At 49.8% G+C, this 21776-nt stretch overlaps 1 protein-coding gene across 5 annotated transcripts; it reads right to left on the reverse strand.

Moving 5' to 3' along the window:
- Positions 1 to 5769: 5769 nt before the first annotated feature.
- On the reverse strand, positions 5770 to 21623 carry GLRX2 (glutaredoxin 2). Of its 5 annotated transcripts, none has more exons than XM_008268728.4 (4): positions 21601 to 21623; positions 10022 to 10085; positions 6743 to 6919; positions 5770 to 6051 (listed from the first exon to the last, which is right to left on the reverse strand). In XM_008268728.4, the coding sequence occupies exons 2-4, from the start codon at positions 10082 to 10084 to the stop codon at positions 5935 to 5937; spliced, it is 357 nt and encodes a 118-aa protein (XP_008266950.1). In that variant the 5' UTR covers position 10085; positions 21601 to 21623; the 3' UTR covers positions 5770 to 5934. The 5 variants fall into 5 exon arrangements, with proteins under 5 accessions (XP_008266950.1, XP_008266946.1, XP_051677022.1 ...); XM_008268724.4 differs by lacking the exon at positions 21601 to 21623 and adding an exon at positions 12760 to 12933; XM_051821062.2 differs by lacking the exon at positions 21601 to 21623 and adding an exon at positions 12503 to 12768.
- Positions 21624 to 21776: the final 153 nt, after the last annotated feature.

Below are 21776 nucleotides of genomic sequence, written 5' to 3' on the forward strand. Positions count from 1 at the left end.
CAACTGTCTCATTTCTTTCAAGAAATGTGGATTTTGGGTCTGGCATCGTGGCTTAGCAGGTAAAGGCTCCACCTAGAACAACAGCAGCCCTTGTGGGTGCCAGTTCGCATCCTGGCTGGTCTACTTCAATCCAACTCCCTGCTGATGCTCTGGGAAAAGCAGTAGAACAGCCCCAGTGCTTGGGCTCCTGCCACCCACATGGGGCTCCCAGAGAAGGCTCCTGGCTTCAGGCAGGCCATTGTGGCTCCTGGGGTGTGAGCCAGCAGATGGAAGACCTCTCTGTCCCTCTTGCAAATAAGTCTAAAGAATGAATTTTGAGGTTATATGCATCTTAAAATCCTTAATTGTATAATATTTGAGCAAGATAGTTAATTTTTTATAATACCCTTGTAATATCCCCAATTACATGTAAGTATTATTTAGTAAAACTATATGTGGTTGGGGATTCTTTTCCAATGGAGTTCTGTTACAGGATCAAACAATTTTTAATGACATTTCTAAGACATTTAAAATAACTTAGTGGAAAAAGCTCAGAATTTCCTTTGGGAAGCAAGCTAACACAAAAAATCTTTGCAAATAAAATATCTTGCTTCAGTGCCGATTTGCGGAAGTTTCTCCCAATTCCCATAGAATTTTCTGAAGTGTTAAGATTTGACTTGTGGGTAATGCAGAAGGGTGACAGAAGTGACATCAGAATATGTCCACCAAACCTTCAAACATTGTTGACTTGAGAGTTCTCTCTTCAGAATCAGTAGTTGTAAGGACAAAGGAAAATTACAAGTGATAGTTTTTCATAAAACTAGATTTAAAATATTTTAATGCTATTAAATATAAGAAAACCTGACTTAAAAAATATTGCTAAAATGGTAGGTTGGGGCCAGCGCTGTAACGCAGCTTCCTAAAAGCCACCGCGTGCAACCCAGCATTCCATATGAGCACTGGCCTGGTCCTGCCTGCTCCACTCGGATCTCGCCCTCTGCCATGTGGGAGACCCTGATTAAGGTCCTCGATCCTGGCTGAATTAGCCTGGCTCAGCCCTGACTGGCAGCCGTTAGGGGAGTGAACAAGCAGATGGAAAATCTGTTTGTTCCTCTCTGACTGTAACTCTGCCTTTCAAATAAGCATCCTTAAATAATTCAGATTTTATGGTTTTTAGTAAACATCAAATACAGATATAAAAGAACTCCCCCCCAAACTTTTTCATCTTTTTTACAGCTTCTTGCCTTCCTAATTAGATATTTTAGTAATTAAAGCATAAACATAGTAGTGATAAAGTGAAAACACGCGTGGCCTGGTCTTTAATCTGAATGGGCTAGAGACAGTCTGTTGCTGTGTTAAAAATAAAACAGGTCTGGAGGGAAAGATCTCGACCTTTTTGGGAAAAGCCTGAGACAAGCAGAGCTGATGAAAACAACAGGTAATGCTTTAGGTGTGTGTACGTGCTGAAGGGAGGGAGGCCCTGCAGATCAGCTTCCCAGACCACAGTGAAGCCCGCGGTTCCCCACCACTCGGTTCTTGGAGAGGCAGATACATTTGGTATCCACATTTTAGCAGGAACTTGAAGTCCCAAGAGGCTCAGAGAAGTGAAGTCACCTACCCTTCCGTGATCTGAGCACTTGTTTGGCTTAGTAACTACACTTGGTACCAGCTGTGACGTTCACCGCACATCCAGTGGTGGTGGTTTGGCTTAGTAACTGCTCAGTACCAGTTGTGGCATTCACCGCACAACCAGTGGTGGTCTGTCGGCTCCCCTGACTCAGGCCTCTCAGGCTTTGCACCCAGTCCCCTCTTCAACGGCTGAAACCGAAGCTCTTGGTCTTCTAGCAGCAGCAAGTTGGCAGGGCACCTGCTGTCTTTGCCTCCTTACATCTAGGATTCTGCTCTTTGTTTTGTAAAGGCCCTGTACTGTTTCAATACCAGCATGGCCATGCATTTAAAAATTATTTTACATTCTGTATCCAGTATGTTTGACAGGTGAGTTTCTTGTTAATGTGTGGGGAGCAGCCCGGACTGGACTGAGTTACTGGAATTAAGACTTATTCTATGCATCTGCTCTCCCACAATATGGCGCTGGGAGAGAAGTAAACAGCTTCCGCACAGCTGCCTCCAGTTCAACCAATAAACTGTAGGACTTGCTACTGATTGGAGGAGAGCAGCGTACTCGGCGTGTGGGCAGCCGAGTTGGGATTGGCGGAGGAGGACTATAAAGGAGGAGAGAGACGGCATGCACCAGGAACATCTAAGGGGAACATCTAGCTGAAGGAACACCCGTGCAGCCCCCGAGGAAGCCGGCCGGCGGTGTGCCGCTCCTCTGCGGAAGTGGGGAATGTGGCCAGGGGGAACCGCCCTTCCACGGAGGTGGAAGGGCTAGTAGCCAACCCGGGAAGGACCAGCAGCAAACCCGGGGAGGGCCGGGCAGACAGGGGAACAGCGCAGGGTCCTGTGTCGTTCCTCCACGAAGAGGGGGAGCGACATAATGGTGCCGTGACTCGGATATGAAGCCTAGGCAGGGTCCTGTGTCGTTCCTCCACGAAGAGGGGGAGCGACATTAATGGCTAGGAGTTTTTTCAAAGATAAATGTATAATCTGCCATATAGCCAGAAAGGCCAGATTTCTTTATGAATTTTACCCACCATCACTTCTACTGGAGCTTTTGAGCCTTTGGGCTCTTCTTAATGTTGAATTATTTCAGGATCTGTCACCAAGAACCAACCACCACACACCTGTGTCTTGCTGCAAGCCTAGGAAGAGTGAATGACAGGTGCTGCCAGTGTTGGCACCTGGAAGTAACCTGCTTCTAACCGTGATGCCTACCTAAGACAATTAAAATCTTGTTTCTCGTGTTTGACATAATTCCCAACAAGTGTCTGACAACACAGCAAGCACGTAAAATTTCTCAGACATGAGGCACAAGAAAACTAGAGGTCCTCCCTGTGGCCCATTCCAGGGTTGTATGAAGCAGGCTAACTTGCTGCCTTGTCGAGGTCTCCTAGTGACCATCTAAGGCCATGAAGGAGGCACTGCTGATGGCAGTGTCACAAAGGCGCCAGCTGACTTGCTCAGGGCTGTGCCAGACTCCCTGGCCTCTCCCGACCAGAACAAACAAGCACTCCCTCTGCTTGAAAGGTGCCCCCCACACACACCTGTGAGGAAGTTTTCTCAGCATCCAGCAATCTGTCCCAAGTGTCTCATAAACCAGGACAGTGTTTGGACAGTAGGCACTTAACATATTCTTCCCAGTAGGACTGGACTGATAAAATATGAAACACACAAGGGTACTTGAGAAAGTGTGTGGAAGGGGGGCAGACACTGTGCCCAGCAGGCTAGGTCACATCTGCGACACTGGCATCCCCTATCAGAGCACTAGTTCGAGTATCAGCTGTTCGGCTTCCCATCCAGCTCCCTGTTAATGAGCCTGGGAAAGCAGAAGATGGCTCAAGTGCCCGGACCCCTGTCTCCCATGTGGGAGACGTGGATGGAGTTCCTGGCTCCTGGCCTCAGCTTGGGCCAGCACCAGCTGTTGCAGCCAGTTAAATGAGTGATCAGCAGAGGAAGATCTCTCCCTGTCTCTGTCTCCGTCACTCAGCCTTTCAGATAAATCTTTTTTAAAACGTCTGTGGAAAGTGGAATTAGAAGTCAAGTTTTTTTTTTTAAGTGCACAAAATTTTTGAAATCTATGCATACTAAACATCTTCAGAAAGTTCACAGGAAATGTGCACTAAAAAAACTCTATGGACAGATTCCTAGTTTTCATTCCCTTACTTTCTTTGACAGATGGAGAGCTCGTATCTGCTGGTTCATCCCCCAGATGAACAGCAGCCAGGGTTAGGACAGGCTGAGCTGGGAGCCAGGAACTCAATCCAGGTGCCCCATTTGGGTGGCAAGGACTCAATGACTTCCGTCCAGCACCTGCTGCCTCCCAGGATGCAAATCAGCAGGAAGCTGAGCTGGGACAGAATCCCAAGCACTTGGGATGTGAGCATCCCAAGCAGCATCTTAACTGTTGGGCCAAATACCCTCCTCTACTTTCCAGAAACGTTTTTTATAAAAAGATTTATTTATTTGTGAGGTGGGAGAGGGGGTATCTGGCATCCACTGTTTCACTCCCCAAATGGTCGCAATGGCTGGGGCTGTGCTGATCCAAAGCTATGAGCCAGGAGTTTCCTCCGGGTCTCCCACACGGGTGCAGGCACCCAAGTATGTGGGCCATCTTCTACTGCTTTCCCAGGCCATAGCAGAGAGCTGGACTGGAAGTGGAGCAGCCAGGACTTGAACCAGCGCCCAGATGGGATGCCCGCACTGTAGGCAGCAGCTTTACTAGCTATGACACACCACCAGCCCCCAGAAACTTCTTGAAGTACCCTCATATTTTCAAATGTTCTAAAATATGACTTCCTATAGGAAAATCTTCTTACCTGAAATGATACCAGGTTGAATAGCACTCCCAGTCACAGAACTGCATAATGTCCATATCAGAAATGAATTTAGGGACTTAGTCTGTTTGGTGTTTCCATAAAAGAACACTCCAGGCTGGGTGGTTTATAGAGCACAGAGGTTTATGTCTTATACTCTCAGAGGCTGAACGCCAAGTTCAAGGAGCCTGTGTCTGGTGTGGGCCTCGTAGCAGCATCATGCCATTGCACAAATGGGAGGACAAGAGAGCACACGTGTGTAAGATGGGGGCTAAACTCACCCTTTTACCGGGAGCCCACCCCCTCGACACTGGTGTTAACCATCCCTGAGGGCACAGCCCTTGTGACCCAACCACTTTTACAGGTGCCCCTTCTCAACACTGTTGTGCTGGGGATACGGTTTCCAGCCTGGGAGCTTTGGCAGACACATTAAAGCACAGCTGGGACAGTGAGTCTAACCCTCCATCTCACACGCCTCGGGACATGTCCAGCGGCCACGCGGCACACTGTGGAAAGCAGAGCTCTCCACCTCATGACATAACTCAAGTCCTCACACGCTGCTGACGCCTCCCACCTTTTCGTCTCTGCTCGTGGGTACACTTCTGCCCCCTGGAACCACTAAATCATTCAGTGGGTATCTCAGTTTCTAGAAGATAAAGTTCAATCCATCCTACAGGAGTCTTATGCCTCTACCCTCAGAAACACAAAGCATGAAGGCCTGGCGTAATGTGGTACAAGATGTTCCCATCTAGTTCTCAATGGTACTGCTGAGAGCCTTGTATTTTAAAGAAAAATCACAGCCCAGTCCTTAGCACTAAAAGCAAGGAGTTCGGGGCCAGTGCCGTGGCACAGTGGGTTAAACCACTGCATCCCATGTGGGTGCTCGTTTGAGTGGCGGCTGCTCCACTTCCAAACCAGCTCCCTGTGAATGCACCTGGGAGAGCAGCAGCAGATGGCCCAGGTGCTTGAGCCCCTGCATCCATGTGGGAGACCTGGAAGAAGCTCCTGGCTCCTGGCTTCAGCCTGCCTAGCCCCAGTCGATGTGGCCATGTGAGGAATGAACCAGAGGATGGAAGATCTCTATCCCTCTAACTCTGCCTTTCAAATAAACTAAATCTTAAAAAAAAAAAAAAAAAAAAAAAAAAAAAAACTTAAAAAAATGCAAGGAGTTCACCCCTTCTGAATACCACAGGAACAAAGAATTTCAAATGCTTACTTCCCAGTGTTTGGTTTTACAATTCATATGTAAATTCCTAATTCAATGTGTTCTCTCCTTATCTACTGATTCAACTCCACCCCTTGGGTTTTTTTTTTTTAAACACCATCCTTTTTGCTCAAGAATAAGCAAGTAGGAAGATGAGGCTTCCAGGGCAATTTATTGTTCATTATTTTTACTCTTCATGAAGATAATCCGCATATTTAAAACACCCTCAGACATTTAAAAAGCATGATTAGGTACAATCGCGTTAAATAACATATTTTACTAGCAAAAGTAAGAGTGTATCGCGGAAATTCTTCCCTCTTACTTTTTTTTTAAATAACACTGATGGACTAGCGGCAGCAATTTCCCTTCTTTGTGAAGTCTATGAGTGTCAGTTGCACCTCCAATAAAAGTTCCATTGACAAAGATTCTTGGAACCTGTTGGGATAAATAAAAGACCAATCAGGCGTCACTCAAGTTTTAGAAGTACAAAACCATTTCACATAACAATAGTAAATGTTCACATTCTGGGTACTATTTTAAGACTATTTTAGAGGGAAAAAATGAGGAATTTGCTCAAAATCATAGCAGTAAATGGCGGAGTTGAGATTCAAATCCAGGACAGTCTGATTCTAAAGTCCTTCTTCCCACGGCATACAGAGAGGCACTCTCTGTTGGTTAATAGTGTTTACGTGGTTCATTCTCACAAGTGTCTACTAAAGGCAAAGAGAAGAAGTGTAAATTTCCGTGCCCATACACACAAGGAACTGACCACTGCCGCTTCTGACTGTGCACAGGTGGGGAGAATCCACAAATTTCAGGAGTCTAAGAGCAAGGAGCATGAAGGACTCCTGTGAGCACAGGAACTAAAAAGTGAACCCCGGGCGGGACTGTCCAGAAAGGGAGGCAGGGAACTCTGCAGAGAGCTGCAAGGGGAGCTGAAAGACCCAGAGACAAGGGCTTGTGATGACACCATGACACACAGGAAAGATACAGGTAAAATGAACTCTGCTGTTCGCTACTCTAGGAATCTAGCTCCCCAACCTTCCTCAGGAGGAGGTCCCTAACGTGGAGGTTCTGGGCCACCCCACTTGTAAGGAGGGATCAGCACTCAAGAGGGTCTACTCACTGTCCTTTCACCGGTCATCCTGTAGAGGGCATCCTGAAACTGGCTTCCGTACTCCAGCGTGTCCAGCTCCACCACTTTACAGTTAACATTCATGTCTCGGAAAAGCTTCTTGGCCATGGTACAGTAAGAACAGGTTGTTTTGGAGAAAATCACCACGCAGTTGTCAGAAATTGTTTCCTGAAACCAGACCCCAAAAATCACTTTAATTCTAGCATCAGTTTTGGGAAGAAATCACAATAGAACAGAAAGGGTATGGGTGGCAGGGTCTTGTGAATGAGGGCTCAAACTACGTCTCTACCATCGATTTTATTTCCTCATCTATGGACTGAGGCTCACAGTCATCTCAAAGGGGTGTTACTGGACAAAAACATATAACAACTGGAAATTGCTTGACAAGATGTATTAACAGTAGTAATAAACAACAATTATGGCTGGGGCAGGCATTTGCCCAGAGTTAAGCAGTTGAGATGTCCACACCCACATTAAGGGTGCCTAGCGCTTGGAGCTGGTGTTGTGGCGCAGTACGTAAAGCTGCTGCCTGTGAAGCCAGCATCCCATGTGGGCACTGGTTCTGTCCCCACTGCTCCACTTTCAATCCAGCTCCTTGCTAATAGCCTGAGAAAAATAGCAGAGGATTGCCCAAGAACTTGGGCCCCTGCCCTCATGTGGGAGACCCGGATGAAGCTCCCGGCTTCTGGCTCCAGCCTGGCTCTGCCCTAGCTGTTGCAGTCATCTGCTGAGTGAACTCACAGATGGAAGACATCTCTCCTTCTAACTCTTTCAAATAAAAATCCTTCAAGAATGCCTGGGTCCCACACCCAGCTCCATTTCCTGACCCCACCTTCCTAACGCAGACCTGGGGAGGCAGTGCTAAGAGCACAAGTTCTGGGGCCCCTGCCACTTGTGTGGGAGACCTGGATTGGGTTCCTGCCTCCCGGCTGCACGCCTTAGCCCAGCCCTAGCAGTTGTGGGCATTTTAACAGTGAACAATAGACTGGGGCTCTGTGTGAATCTCTCTCCTCCTCTCTCCCTCTCCCCGTCTGCTACTCAGGTTGTGTTTTTTGTTATTATTAATAAATAATAATAATAATATAAATAATACTAATCATACTCAATTCACAAACAGCAAACACTTCTGCACGCCAGGCACCATGCTCAACACCTGGCTTTTCCAGTCATTTAAGCCTCACCAGTCCGCGAGGTCCTACTGTTACAGTCGGCACTGCCCAGCCGAGCACAGCGAGGCACTTCATTTTTTTTTTGGAAACAAGAAGAGTGGACAGTGAGAGAGAGAGAGAGAGAGAGAAAGGTCTTCCTTTTGCCATTGGTTCACCCTCCAATGGCCACCGCGGCCAGTGCGCTGCGGCCGGTGCACTGCACTGATCTGAAGCCAGGAGCCAGGTGCTTCTCCTGGTCTCCCATGGGGTGCAGGGCCCAAGGACTTGGGCCATCCTCCACTGCACTCCCTGGCCACAGCAGAGAGCTGGCCTGGAAGAGGGGCAACCGGGACAGAATCCGGCGCCCTGACCGGGACTAGAACCCGGTGTGCCGGCGCCGCAAGGCAGAGGATTAGCCTAGCGAGCCACGGCGCCGGCCACAGCAAGGCACTTCAGAGATCGATCGTCCTCCAGTGAGACGCAGCAGCGCGAGACAGTGACGCTGGGCACAGGTGGCTGTGCAGTCTGGACGCTGAACCTCTGTGCTTGCTCACCCAGCAGGCGTTCAGCATTGGCTCCTCACCCTGCCACTGCCCATGGTGAGGAAGGATGTGAGATTTCTCCTGGAGGTAAGGCTTTCAGGCTCGGCTGGCCCCCCACTCCCAGGCCCTCCTCTCTGGCCTGACAGTGCGAACGCTGTCACACTACACGGATGAGTCCTTATATTGCTGGTCCCGGAGCGGTCCCTTCCAGATGGGTCTGAGGCAGAGCCTGGAAGGAGCAGAGCTCCGAGATGACCCCTCCCCCTTCAGCCTGGTTGAGAACCTCCGACCAGGCCCTCACCACGGTAACCATGAGACTTCTCTATGCAGCTGGGCAGCCACCAAAGCTTGCTTGTTTGTTTGTTTTTATTTTTGTCTCTAAATACACAGAGGTCCAGGTCCTTGGGACAGTTTCAGTGGATACAGTGTAGCACCGGGTAGCTGTCTCTAGTGCTGTTATATGTTGGCTGAAAGCTCCCTCAAGGTCAAGGCCACAAAACAAAGGACAGTAACCAGGCAAAAACGCTTCGGAGGCTGTACCCACCCTGGTGTGTCAGAGGGCCCTGAATGACAGCCTAGCTGTCTGCAAGCTTATCTGTTATGCTTTCTTTTCTGTTAGTCCATCATGTTCAGTAAACAGGTAGCTTAGGGAGGGCCAGCTATACCAGGGAAGTATTCACGAATCCATTTTACAGATAACTAAACTGAGGCTGTGAGCTTCACAATATCTGGTGTGTGTGTTTAACTTTCATTCATGTTCTAAAATTTTTATTTATTCGTTTTCATTCTATTTAAAAGGCAGACAGACAGGGATCTTCCATCCTCTGGTTCACTTCCAAAACAGCTGTAAGAGCCAGGACTGGGCAGATCAAAGCCAGGAGCCCAGAACTTTGGGACTCCCAGGTGGGTGCAAAGACCAAAGCATTTGAGCCATCGCCTGCTGCCTCCCAGGGTGCACATTAGGAGAGAGCTGGAGTCGAGGTGGAGGCGGGACTTCCTCCCAGGCACTCTTAAATGGATGGGGGTATGTCTTAACCACTGCACTCAGATCTGCCCCATCTCCTAAATTTTTAAAAAATTAATTTATTTGAAAGGCAGAATGACAGGAAGAGAGGGAAAGAGAAGAAGGCAGAGGGAGGAAGAGAGGGAGGGGGATGGAGACTGACTTCATCTGCTGGTTCGCTTCCCAAGTGCTTCCAACAGCCAGGGCTAGGACAGCACCATGCTAGGAGCAAGGAATTCAGTCCAGGTCTCCCGTAGGGGCGGCAGGAACCGAGCACTGGGAGATCACCCAGGGCCACCAGCGCACATTAGCAGAAGGTGGGGCTCAGTCCCAGGCACCCCTCCACGGGATGCAGGCGTCCCAAGCAGTCATTTAACCAGCTACAGCATAACACCGTCTCTCCCGTCTCATGAGTTTTGATTACCAAAATGATCTCGGGCTTCTCTGTCACCGGGATTGTATTACCTTAGTAATTCGTTCCCTGAACCAAGCCACGTGGACACTGAATGAGCACGTTACCGAAGACGGCACTTCCTCCAGGGGACAGTTCCACCCCTGTGTCTCCCACACCACTCACCTGGATCAGGTTCACAGGAGCAGCTGATGACTTCTCCAAGGACGGCGATATGCTGCCTTCCATCCTGAGGGGAATTACAAAGCACAGCCCAGCTTAGCAAGTGGGAACCTAAACCTAGCCCACGGGTTATTCAAAGAAAACCTTAGGTAAAAGTGCATCCAAGCTGGAAGGGGCCAGAGTCGTAGCACAGTGTGTGAGGCTGCTGCTAGCAACATCAGCAGCCCCTATTAGAGTGCAGGTTCCCATCTGGCTGCTCCACTTCCAATCCAGCTTCCTGCTAATGCGCCCGAGATGCCCCAAATAGTTGACCCCAGGCCACCCTGGCTCCTGGCTCTCCCTCTCCATCACTTTGCTTTTCCTTTTTTTCCCCTAAGATTTACTTATTTATTTGAAAGTCAGAGTTGAGAGAGAGAATCTTCCACAGACTGGTTCACTCCCTAGATGGCCTTGATATCCAGGGCTGGGCCAGGCACAAGCCAGGAGACACATCTGGGTCTCCCATGTGGGTGGCAGGGTCCCAAGTATTTGGGCCATCCTCTGCTGCTTTTCCCAGGCCATTAGCAGGGAGCTGGAGCAGAGATGGAACAGCTGGGCCTCAAACCAGCATCCATATGGGATGCTGGCATCACAGACAGCGGCTTTACCCACTACTCTGTTTCACAGCCAGGCGCTCTGATAAGAAATACAGACATCCAGGGGTGGGTGCTGTGGCGCAGCAGGTTAAGCCACAGCCTGCAGCACTGGCATCCCACAAAGGCGCTGGTTTGAGTCCCAGCTGCTGAGGATGGGCCCAAGTCCTGAGGGCCCCTGCATCCACGAGGGAGACCTGAGGTGGCTCCTGGCTCCCGGCTCCAGCCTGGCACCGCCCAGTCACTGCAGACATCTGGGGAGTGAACCAGCAGATGGAGGATCTATCTCTCTGTACCTCCTTCTCTCTTTGTAAATCCGCCATTGAAATAAATAATAAACCAAATCTTTTTTTTTTTTTTTTAATTTTTGACAGGCAGAGTGGATAGTGAGAGAGAAGAGAGACAGAAAGGTCTTCCTTTGCTGTTGGTTCACCCTCCAATGGCCGCCGCGGCCAGCGCATCGCACTGATCCAATGGCAGGAGCCAGGTGCTTCCCCTGGTCTCCCATGGGGTGAAGGGCCCAAGCACTTGGGCCATCCTCCACTGCACTCCCTGGCCACAGCAGAGAGCTGGCCTGGAAGAGGGGCAACCGGGACAGAATCCGGCGCCCCGACCAGGACTAGAACCCGGTGTGCCGGCGCCTCAAGGCGGAGGATTAGTCTAGTGAGCCGCCGCGCCGGCCTTAAACCAAATCTTAAAACAAAAAAAAGAAAGAAATAGCCATCCCAAGCAGCACCTTCACCTGCTATGCCACAATGCCTGCCCCGAAAGAAAGCTATTGTTAACAATAGGTCTTTTTTTATAAGGTCCCAATTGAGAAATAGTTACTCAGCATGAAATCTTAGCCCTGTGTTAAGTGAATGCATTTTAAATGGCTGTTCCAGTGGGTTATCTTTGGATGATGAACACCCAGTGCCACCTCACTTAGAATAAGGAAGCTGTAACAAACATATCTTCCCTTAGACAGTACAGCAGCTAAACACTGTAACCACCCGATGCTTACAGTGTTACTCCTTGCTTCCCAACAGATCAGAAAGGCAACCTAGAGGTTAAGACACCCACGTGGCACCCTGGCGTGCCTGGGTTCCACTCTCAGCTCCCACCTCCTGTCCACACGGGAGACCCGCCCTGCGTTCCTCCCTCCTGCCTCAACTGTTGCAGGCATTTAAGGAGTGAACCAGCAGATGGGGACTCCTGCAACTCTCTCTGCCTCTCAAACGAATTATAAACAAGGAGGGGTAGGGTGCCTATGTCAGGAAGGATAAAATAATAATAGTAATAATAATATTAATATTAATAAAGCAGGCTGGATTTGTTAAACCTACGCCAGGAAAAGGAAAGATCGGGCGGCTGACACTGACTTGAGGATCTTCGACGGAATCAATCAGCCAACTAAGAAAACACACCCAGGTCATCCCCAAGCCACCACTACCGCACTTGCTGCTGGAACACGACCTCCGGCACACTCCTAACAGGCCGGGGCGAGGCGGGGGGTCGGCGAGAGGGGTTCTGGCTATTGCTGCCTTCCCCTGGTCGAGCCCAGGAACACGCATCCGCAGGTGCGGAGGGAACAGGTGCACCGCAGACGCCACCGACGGCGCCCCGCTGCGCAGGCCACGGAAGCCCGGGGGTCCACAGCGGCCCAGGCCGAGGGCACAGCCTCACCCCGAGTCCCGGGGGTCTCACGGAAGCGGCGCCAGTCCCCAGGCCGAGGGGCACAGCCTCCACCCCGAGTCCCGGGGGTCTCACGTTAGCGGCGCCAGTCCCCAGGCCGAGGGGCACAGCCTCACCCCGAGTCCCGGGGGTCTCACGGAAGCGGCTCCAGTCCCCAGGCCGAGGGGCACAGCCTCACCCCGAGTCCCGGGGGTCTCACGGAAGCGGCGCCAGTCCCCAGGCCGAGGGCACAGCCTCACCCCGAGTCCCGGGGGTCTCACGGAAGCGGCGCCAGTTCCCCCATCGGTGGCGCCCGCTGCCCCCCCACACACCGCACAGCCCCGCAGCCGAGTCCAGGAAACGCCCGTTCCAAGCAGGCCGGGCCGCGCGAGCCCCACCGTCCGGCGTGTGCAGCCCGAGACCCGCGCGTCCACCCTAGGCCGCCGCGCCCCGTACCCGGCTCCCGCCTCCCCGGCGAAGTGCCGCGTCGCGCCGCGCCCGCTCCGGAACAGCTGCGTCGCCGCCAGCGCCGTGCGCCGCCAGGACATGGTCAGAGCTCGCGGCCGCGACGAGCACAGAGGCCCCGGTCTGCGGCGCCCGGCGGCTCGCCGGCTCCTGCCAGCCCCGCCTCCGGCCAGCCCCGCCCCCGGCCACCGGCCCCGCCCCGCCCCGCCCCGGGCTGCCCGCGCCGCCGCCGGGCGCATGCGAGCCGCCCGCCCGCCCGCCAGGGGGCGCTCCTAGAGGCCTGCGGTCTCGCGAAGCTGAGGGGCGGAGCCGTGGCGGCCTGGTGGCCGCCTGCTTCTGGGGTGTCTGAGCCGGGATGGAATTGGGCCGTCGGGGTGCAGGACCCTCGCATTTCAGTCATAATTTACGGTGTTCCAGCGTCGAACGTCGGTTTCCAGGAAAACGACTGAGTTTTCAAAGTGCACGTGAAATTAGGGCCCCAGGGGAAAAGGCCCAGAGGTGGCTGCGCCCTGGCCCTGCCCTTCACGGGGTCAGCCTTGATCTTTATTTAAAGGACGCCGAACCGTGTGAGAACCGGGGGCCTGTAGCATGCCTGAAACCCTGGGCGATTTGTAGGACAACGCAGACTTTTTGATCATATTCAGCAGTTAGAATGCCAACCCTTGGGGGCCAGCCATTCTTACACCTGGAAACTGCCCGGCAAACCGTGTTCTTCCAGACGAGCAGAAAGGCAGCACGAAGCAAGGTCCCGGGCCTTTGGCCAGGAGTCCTGAACCCGAGGATTACACTGGAACACCCACGTTGCTCGTCAAGGCCGCTCCCTGTGGCCTCACTGCCCTGGGAGGACCCACACTGTTGGCTGCTGTCATTCACATGCAGGCTTGTTGCACCTGATTTCTCAACAATGTTGCAGTGGATTCTTTCTGCCAGGAGCAGCGTGGTGGGGACAAGAGGCGCGGAGTCACCACACAGACCCCGGGGGTTGGTTGAAAGCAGGCCAGAGGGGAGCAGCCCGCAGACTCCTTTATTTGTTAGTACAACAGCTTATATAGCCAAGACCAGCCAATCCGGTCAAGGGGCGGTCTATGTCCCAACCAATCACAGCCTGTTGCCAGGCAGTTTCCAAAGCCATCCAATCACAGCCTGTTGCCAGGCAGGCTCCATTGCCAGGTGAGTTTCAAAGCCATTCCTGAGTGTCGCTCCCCGTCTTCGTGGAGGAACGACACAGGACCCTGCGCTGTTCTTTCATCTGCTCAGCCCTCCCCGGGTTTGCTGCTGGTTCTTCCGGGTTGGCTACTGTCCCTTCCACGGAGGTTCCCCCTGGCCACTTTCCCCACTTCCACAGGGGAGCAGCACACCACCGGCCGGCTCTCTCGGGGGCTGCACAGGTGTTCCCCTTAGATGTTCCCCTTAGATGTTCCCCTTAGATGTTCCTGGTGCATGCCGTCTCTCTCCTCCTTTATAGTCCTCCTCTGCCAATCCCAACTCTGCTGCCCACACGCCGAGTACGCTGCTCTCCTCCAATCAGGAGCAAGTCCTACAGTTTATTGGCTGAACTGGAGGCAGCTGTGTAGAAGCTGTTTTCTTCTCTCCCAGCACCATATTGTGGGAGAGCAGATGCATAGAATAAGTCTTAATTCCAGTAACTTAGTCTAGTCCGAGTTGCTCCCCACAGATCCCCCTTTCTTTTTATTTTTTGGCGTTGATACGTGCCTGTCTTCGGTGTCCCGCGGCACACACTCTGCTCTGCTTGCTAGAGTTGCCACAGGTTCTTACAAGTCCTATCAATCAGGAAAACCGAATCCGGGTCCTCTCTCCGCCATGTTGTGAGGAGGTTTTCAGTCGCCGATGCGTGCCTGTGTTCGGTGCCCTGCAGCGCATGCTCTGCTCTGCCTGCAGGTGCTTAAAGCCCTATCAGGCAAACCGAATCCAAGCCTTCTCAGCGCCATATTGTGGGGAGGCTTATTGGTGTTGATTCGTGCCTATCTTCAGTAACCTGCAGCTCATACTCTGGTCGAGCTGCCTGCTGGTGCTTACCGCCTTACTAATCAGGCAGACCGAATCCAAGCCTTCTCATTGCCATATTGTGGGGAGGCCTATTGGTATTGATCCGTGCCTATCTTCGGTGACCTGCAGCTCATACTCTAGTCGAGCTGCCTGCTGGTGCTTACCACCTTACTAATCAGGCAGACCGAATCCAAGCCTTCTCATTGCGGTATTGTGGGGAGACTATTGATGTTAATAACATGCCTGTCTTCGGTGACCTGCGGCGCATAAGCTGCTAGCCGCCCACAGGTGCTCACCACCTCCCTAATCAGGCAGACCGAATCCAAGCTCTCTCATTGCCATGTTGAGGGGAGGCTTTATTTTTCTCAATATCTCCGGGCATTCCTATCTCTCCCATTTTACGTCTATCTACCAGCATTCCTATTTCTCTCATTTTACTTCTAAACTTCTGTTTCTCTTATCCCTGTGGCTTCCCGGCGCCCGCCCCGAGGCTGCTTCTCGGCGGCTTCCCGGCTGAGCCGCTTCAGCCCGCTTCTCTTATCTGCGCGGCTTCGCGGCTCTGCGCGGCTCGGCTTCGCGCGCACACTCCGCGGTCTCGCACTAGCCCCGCGTTCCCTATCTACTTGTGCCCCGCACGCTCTCTCTGCGCGCGGCAGCCTCCGCGAGTCACACAGCCCCAGCTCACGTCTCCGCCACTAGTATTCAATCTAAGTTCCCCGGGCTAACCTGGCGAATTCAACCCAGCTCACGTTTCTGCTTCTGGTTTCAACTCTTCGCCCCCCATTCCCGGGCTAACTTGAGAATCCCAAAGTGGCTTTCGTCTCCGCCTCGGCCTGCCCCCACAGCTTCAATTTCCCTAACATTTTTCTCTACCCGGTATGTTTCCCCAAGCTTTCCTCCAACAATACTCCTCCCTCATTTCTCCTGGCCTCTCCCCACAGTCCGCATCCGAGTCTGTTTGTTCTAGCTTTCACTTTCGCTTTCGACCTTAGAGATTTCTCCCAGCTTCCCCCTGTAGTCCGTATCTGAGTCTATGCCTAGGCTTTCAATAGCTTCTTCCGGCACCTTTTTCGTCCGGCTTTTCTCTAGGCTGTTTGCTAGTCTCTCTCTCTGATATTTTCCACTTCTTCCCGTTTCTTCCCTCCTAAGTTTCCTATCCGAGTCACGGCACCATTATGTCGCTCCCCGTCTTCGTGGAGGAACGACACAGGACCCTGCGCTGTTCCCCTGTCTGCCCGGCCCTCCCCGGGTTTGCTGCTGGTTCTTCCGGGTTGGCTACTGTCCCTTCCACGGAGGTTCCCCCTGGCCACTTTCCCCACTTCCACAGGGGAGCAGCACACCACCGGCCGGCTCTCTCGGGGGCTGCATAGGTGTTCCCCTTAGATGTTCCCCTTAGATGTTCCCCTTAGATGTTCCTGGTGCATGCCATCTCTCTCCTCCTTTATAGTCCTCCTCTGCCAATCCCAACTCTGCTGCCCACACGCCGAGTACGCTGCTCTCCTCCAATCAGGAGCAAGTCCTACAGTTTATTGGCTGAACTGGAGGCAGCTGTGTAGAAGCTGTTTTCTTCTCTCCCAGCGCCATATTGTGGGAGAGCAGATGCATAGAATAAGTCTTAATTCCAGTAACTTAGTCTAGTCCGAGTTGCTCCCCACACTGAGTAACTGACCCTCGCTTGCCAGCGGCCATCTTGGCATGCCCTTCTCATTCCACCACACAGGCTCTGGTGGCTTTGTTGTTCCTGAGCAAGTGCAAAGAGAAGCACCAGGCACTCACGAAATTTGACAGTTCTTTATTGCCTGTGGCAGAGAGCAGGCTCTTGCCCTAAGGAACTCTCAACCCTGAAGCTCAAAGCAACATGGTTTATAAAGGCAAAAACCACAAGGAACAGAGCCGGGCAAATACATGGTTGCTAGGATTGGGGGAATACATGGTTATTAGGGTCAAGCTGACCTAAGGCCTATGCGAAACTAATGTCAATTACAGTCTCAACAGTAGCAATTATAATCTTGACCTTAGTCCAGGCAATGACCTAAATCATATGTGGGACATAGACAAATTACAATTTTAACATTAATCCAGGTGCAGCCTATCTGTTTTTTGTTGTTGTTGGGTTTTTTTTTTTTTTTTTGGACAGGCAGAGTGGACAGTGAGAGAGATAGACAGAGAGAAAGGTCCTCCTTTGCCGTTGGTTCACCCTCCAATGGCCGCCACAGCCAGCGCGCTGTGGCCGGCGCACCGCGCTGATCCAAAGACAGGAGCCAGGTACTTATCCTGGTCTCCCTTGGGGTGCAGGGCCCAAGCACTTGGGTCATCCTCCACTGCACTCCCGGGCCATAGCAGAGAGCTGGCCTGAAGAGGGGCAACCGGGACAGAATCCGGCGCCTCGACTGGGACTAGAACCCGGTGTGCTGGCGCCACAAGGCAGAGGATTCACCTGTTGAGCCACGGCGCCAGCTCAGCCTATCTGTTTTAAGCTTGAGCTGTCATGCTAAGGAGTTTCCATGCTCTGCCAAGCGGGATGCAGTGCACTGTTACTGACCTAAGTCTTAGAGCATAGTTTCAGACCATAGTCTCACCGTGGGCATGCTTTATCAAGATGGCATCTCAGGTACTCTAAAATGGAGTCCCTGCTATCAAGGTGTCACTTCATTCCCCCCTTTATGTGTTGACAATAATCAGATCCTTGATTCAGCCACATCATCATATTGATCAGGAAAGTTTTTTATAGTAATAGGTGTGTATGTACAGTTTAACAGAACCTATACTTTGTCTAAGGAAATTTAGTAACCAGTTAAGAATGAAAGGCCTGCAATCAGTCCAAGAAGGAGGAGGGGGCTATTTTAGTAGGACAACCCCTTCAAGAGATTCTACCTAGCTATGTAACAGAGCAATAGGAGACTGGAGGTGGCTGATACTGGCATATAGGAAATACCTAGCTCACCCAAACCAAAGCTGCTGTGTTGAGGACAGCAGTGCCTGCCATCCTGAGTTCAACTAGGACTGGAGCTAACACGGGGGCAGCACAGTGTTGGCAGTAGTTAAGGCCAGAGGGGAGCAAACAATGTCCCTCAGGTCCATGAAAAGCATAGACCTGAGGGAGGACAAGTACAGTAATACAAAGGGTGGGGCCTTTTGGTGACAAGCCCAAATGGGAGGTGCTAAGTATTGGGTTTTTCTTTGGTGGGCCCTGCCCCCCCTTGCTGCCAGTTTTGGGTGGAAGATTTGTGATGAGTATTAAGATGTGGTGGAGCAGGATAGCACAGTGAGGAGAGGTAGGAGCAGGTCTCAGAGCAAACTTCCCTGTCACAGCTTACAGCCTGCATGCACAAGACATTCTGCTGAAGTCTGAAGGGCCCACAGACTCTTAGCCCAGTTGGACATCCTCAACACCCCTATTTAAACCACACCCTACTATTGTAGGGACCCAGGGCATCAATCTCATCCTGGCTGCTTCCTGCTGACAGAGGGTCATTGTCTTAGTGACCCTTAGGGTGTGGAGTGTTGAGGGTGGTGGTCACAGCCATCCAGCTTGATTTGGGTCTTGCTTTTTAAGTCAAAAGGGGGCTGCACCCAGTGCAGGCAGGACCTCTGCACGGTACCTATTTTAGGGACCCATGGTAAAGACAGGGTTCCAGCAGGAAGTGGCCTCTTGATGGGGTTGCAGTGGCAGCTTGCAGATCAAGGTTTTATGTGCATGGCATCTAGAAATTTATTGCTTTAAGTCTCGGGAAAATGAATCTAATGAGCAGATTAAACATACAGGGTCTAAAACAAAGGACAGACTCATTATTAGAGGAACTATGAAAGGTGCTGTCCAAGCCAGGAGGGAGTTTTCCCATTGAGAGGCAAATAAAAACTGACAGGAGGGGCTTGATATTAATCAGGTGGGCATTAAAGCCTGGCCAGGTATACAAGGCCCAGATCTATCCATCTCTTTACATAGGGTACTGGAAGAAACATCCTAAGGAGGTGTGAATCTCCATAGGGAAAGCACCCTGTTGACTCCCACTTCCTAGCTGGCCTGGGAGCAGGGCTGGCCTGAATAGGTCACTATATTATAGGCAGGATCTCTTAAAGCAAAGCTACAGTTCTGCCTGCCTTGTTACTGACTTTAGGCTGTCCCCTGATGGCAGTGGTTCCTTTGGAAAATAGGCAAAGGGAAGGGCTTTTTAGCTTAGAGTCAACAAGCTCTGTGGCTCTGACCTAGGAGTCCTTCAACTCCAGGGCAGTTCTGTTTCCAGTGACACGGCTCCTGGCTGGCAGAGCTGACAGGGCTCTTTAGAGACTGGCTTCTGTCATGACTGCTGTCTGTCCGAAGCCCTGCTTTCCACATCAGAAACCAATGCCATTCAGGGGTGGACTGGCCTTGTTGGGTCTCCTTGGTGGCAGATCACTGTCTAAAGCTGTTATTTATTGGCCTGTCACCTATCCTTATGTTTCTCCCATTGCCTGGCAGGAGTGACCTCTTCCTCCTGGTCTCTGTTGAAGTAGACCATAGAAGAAGCCTTTAGGATGTCAGCCAATGGGGTGCTCAATCCTGTCCCTAATCTCTGGTGACCTGAGCTAGAAGTCTGTGGTCACAGGCATGTTCTAACAATCTTTTTCCTGTGAGATAAGATGATGCCCATGAGGAGAGTTATGTTCTTCTAGGTAAGATCAAACATGAAGACCACCTTATACAACCTGTCTATAAATTCTGAAGTCATCAATAAGATTTTGTAGCTCTCTCTTGGTTTGGTTTGAAAAGGGAGGTATTTACTATGCCCATGGTAAAATAAATCTAGCTGTAAAATCATATAATGTATGCTTTTATTTAGGATATGTTATTTTTTTTAAAATATGGCCAGGCTATTTGGTCTTTTATGTATACCCAGGCACTATTCCAGAAAAATGTTAGCCATACCTTTTATAAGATTTGAAGATCAAACTGTACATCCTGATGGAGAGCTTAGAATAGAATCAGTTTTTTATAGTGAAGAGAATACAGGCTTCTCAGAGTGCTTACTGTCAGTAACTTAATATCAAATGAAAACATAGCAAGCAATTTTAATATAAATATAAATATAAATATATATAAATATATATAATAATATAAATAATATAATATAAATATAAATAAGTTATTATGAAAGTATTTACCAAAAAGTGTGGGGAGCAACTCGGACTAGACTAAGTTACTGGAATTAAGACTTATTCTATGCATCTGCTCTCCCACAATATGGCGCTGAGAAGGGAGAAACAGCTTCTACACAGCTGCCTCCAGTTCAACCAATAAACAGCAGGACCTGCTCCTGATTGGAGGAGGGCAGTGTACTCAGCGTGTGGGTAGCAGAGTTGGGATTGGTGGAAGAGGACTATAAAGGAGGAGAGAGACAACATGCACCAGGAACATCTATCTAAGGGAACACCTGTGCAGCCCCCGAGAGCGCCGGCCGGCGGTGTGCCGCTCCCCCGCGGAAGTGGGGAAAGTGGCTAGGGGGAACCGCCCTTCCACGGAGGTGGAAGGGACGGTAGCCAACCCGGGAAGAACCAGCAGCAAACCCGGGGAGGGCCGAGCAGACGAAAGAACAGCGCAGGGTCCTGTGTCGTTCCTCCACGAAGAGGGGGAGCGACAAAAAAGTCTAATGAATTCTATAAATTTTAAGAGTTCATGTAGCTGGAAATTTTTTTAAACTTGTATCTAATACAAGTATAACTTGTTTGACCAGCAAACCCAAGCACAAACATGTCAGTGACTGAAAAAACATTTTTTGGTTTTTTTTCAACCAACAAGTTTAAAACATTTGATACAGAGATTTATTGAGGTCACATGAACCAAAAATGTATTTTGGGTTAACTTAGCAATTTTAATTTGTGAACAATCTTTTATCTATAAACCAGTTAAGGCACAGCTCTTAATAAATTTTTCCCATGTAGGCATAACAACATGTACACATGTATAACACATAGCATACATAACAAGATAGAACAATAGTTTCAGTAATAGCTTCTTAAAATCCTTAACTGTTTTTTTTTAAATTACCAATTAATTAGAAGTACTTCCTGCTCTTGGTAACCTGAATTAACCATATTTTTTCTCAGTTGGAACCTGTTAAACTTTGGCTTTATGTATTTGGAGAGCTGTCCCAAACTACTGAATACAACAAAGGTCAGGAAAAATAAGTCCTTTGGCATGCTAAAAGAGGGTGCATTTAAGCACAGAACCAACAATGTTTTAATTTTCATAAGCAGTAAATCTGATTTTTAGTGTTTCAAGGAAAATACAAAATTGAATGACAAAAGACTTCAAATAGCTACAGTTAAAATGATAAAACTCATTAACAAACATGAAGAGGCATTTGCTTACTCTACATAGTATTTTAGAAAGTACAGTAAAATTTTTATAAAATATTTATTTCTTTTAGGCCTCTGGGCCTATTTTATTAAGATAATCATCATGACTGATAATACAACAAGATCATTAGACTTTCTTAATTTTTGGACATTTGTATCTAGCATTTTACATGATCATGACTTAAAATTTAGCATCACGTCACATCTTGACAGTATTTTTTATATAATCCTAATAACCTAATTAGTTGATGTTTGGAACTTCAAATTTTTTAATTCCTGTCAAAGATGTCAAGAAGGCTTAAAATATCTGGTGGAAATAGAATCTCTTAACGTCAGGACATAATATAGACCAGATTTTATCATCATTACAAAGTGATCATTCAAATGTTTTAGAATGAGCATATATTTAACCAAACCATACTCTTTATAAAAATTCAGCTGTTTTTAAACAATCAGAACTTATGGAGAAACAGAGAACATAAAGATTACCTCAATAGGATGCAAAATCGCAGTCTCTTTGGTCTCTCACTAAAATGGAAAACAAAAACCTTAAATATAAGTTAGCACATGGAATCATCCCATAACTTGTAACAATTTTAACAGAGTCAGAACTAGGAAAGAGAAGAGAGCTTACTGAAGCTAGCTGGGAAACTGACAGAGAGTCA

This window comes from Oryctolagus cuniculus, chromosome 13 (assembly GCF_964237555.1).
Source record: "Oryctolagus cuniculus chromosome 13, mOryCun1.1, whole genome shotgun sequence".
In the NCBI taxonomy this organism is placed as follows: Eukaryota; Metazoa; Chordata; class Mammalia; order Lagomorpha; family Leporidae; genus Oryctolagus; species Oryctolagus cuniculus.

Bases quoted from the DNA above. Each gene is read 5' to 3' on its own strand.
- GLRX2 (XM_008268724.4), bottom strand. From the start codon at position 12,851: ATGTCCTGGCGGCGCACGGCGCTGGCGGCGACGCAGCTGTTCCGGAGC. The intron at 6,920-10,021 runs GTGAGTGGTGTG...GTCTGGTTTCAG, and splicing joins CTCCTGTGAACCTGATCCAG to GAAACAATTTCTGACAACTG. The intron at 6,052-6,742 runs GTGAGTAGACCC...TTATCCCAACAG, and splicing joins GGATGACCGGTGAAAGGACA to GTTCCAAGAATCTTTGTCAA.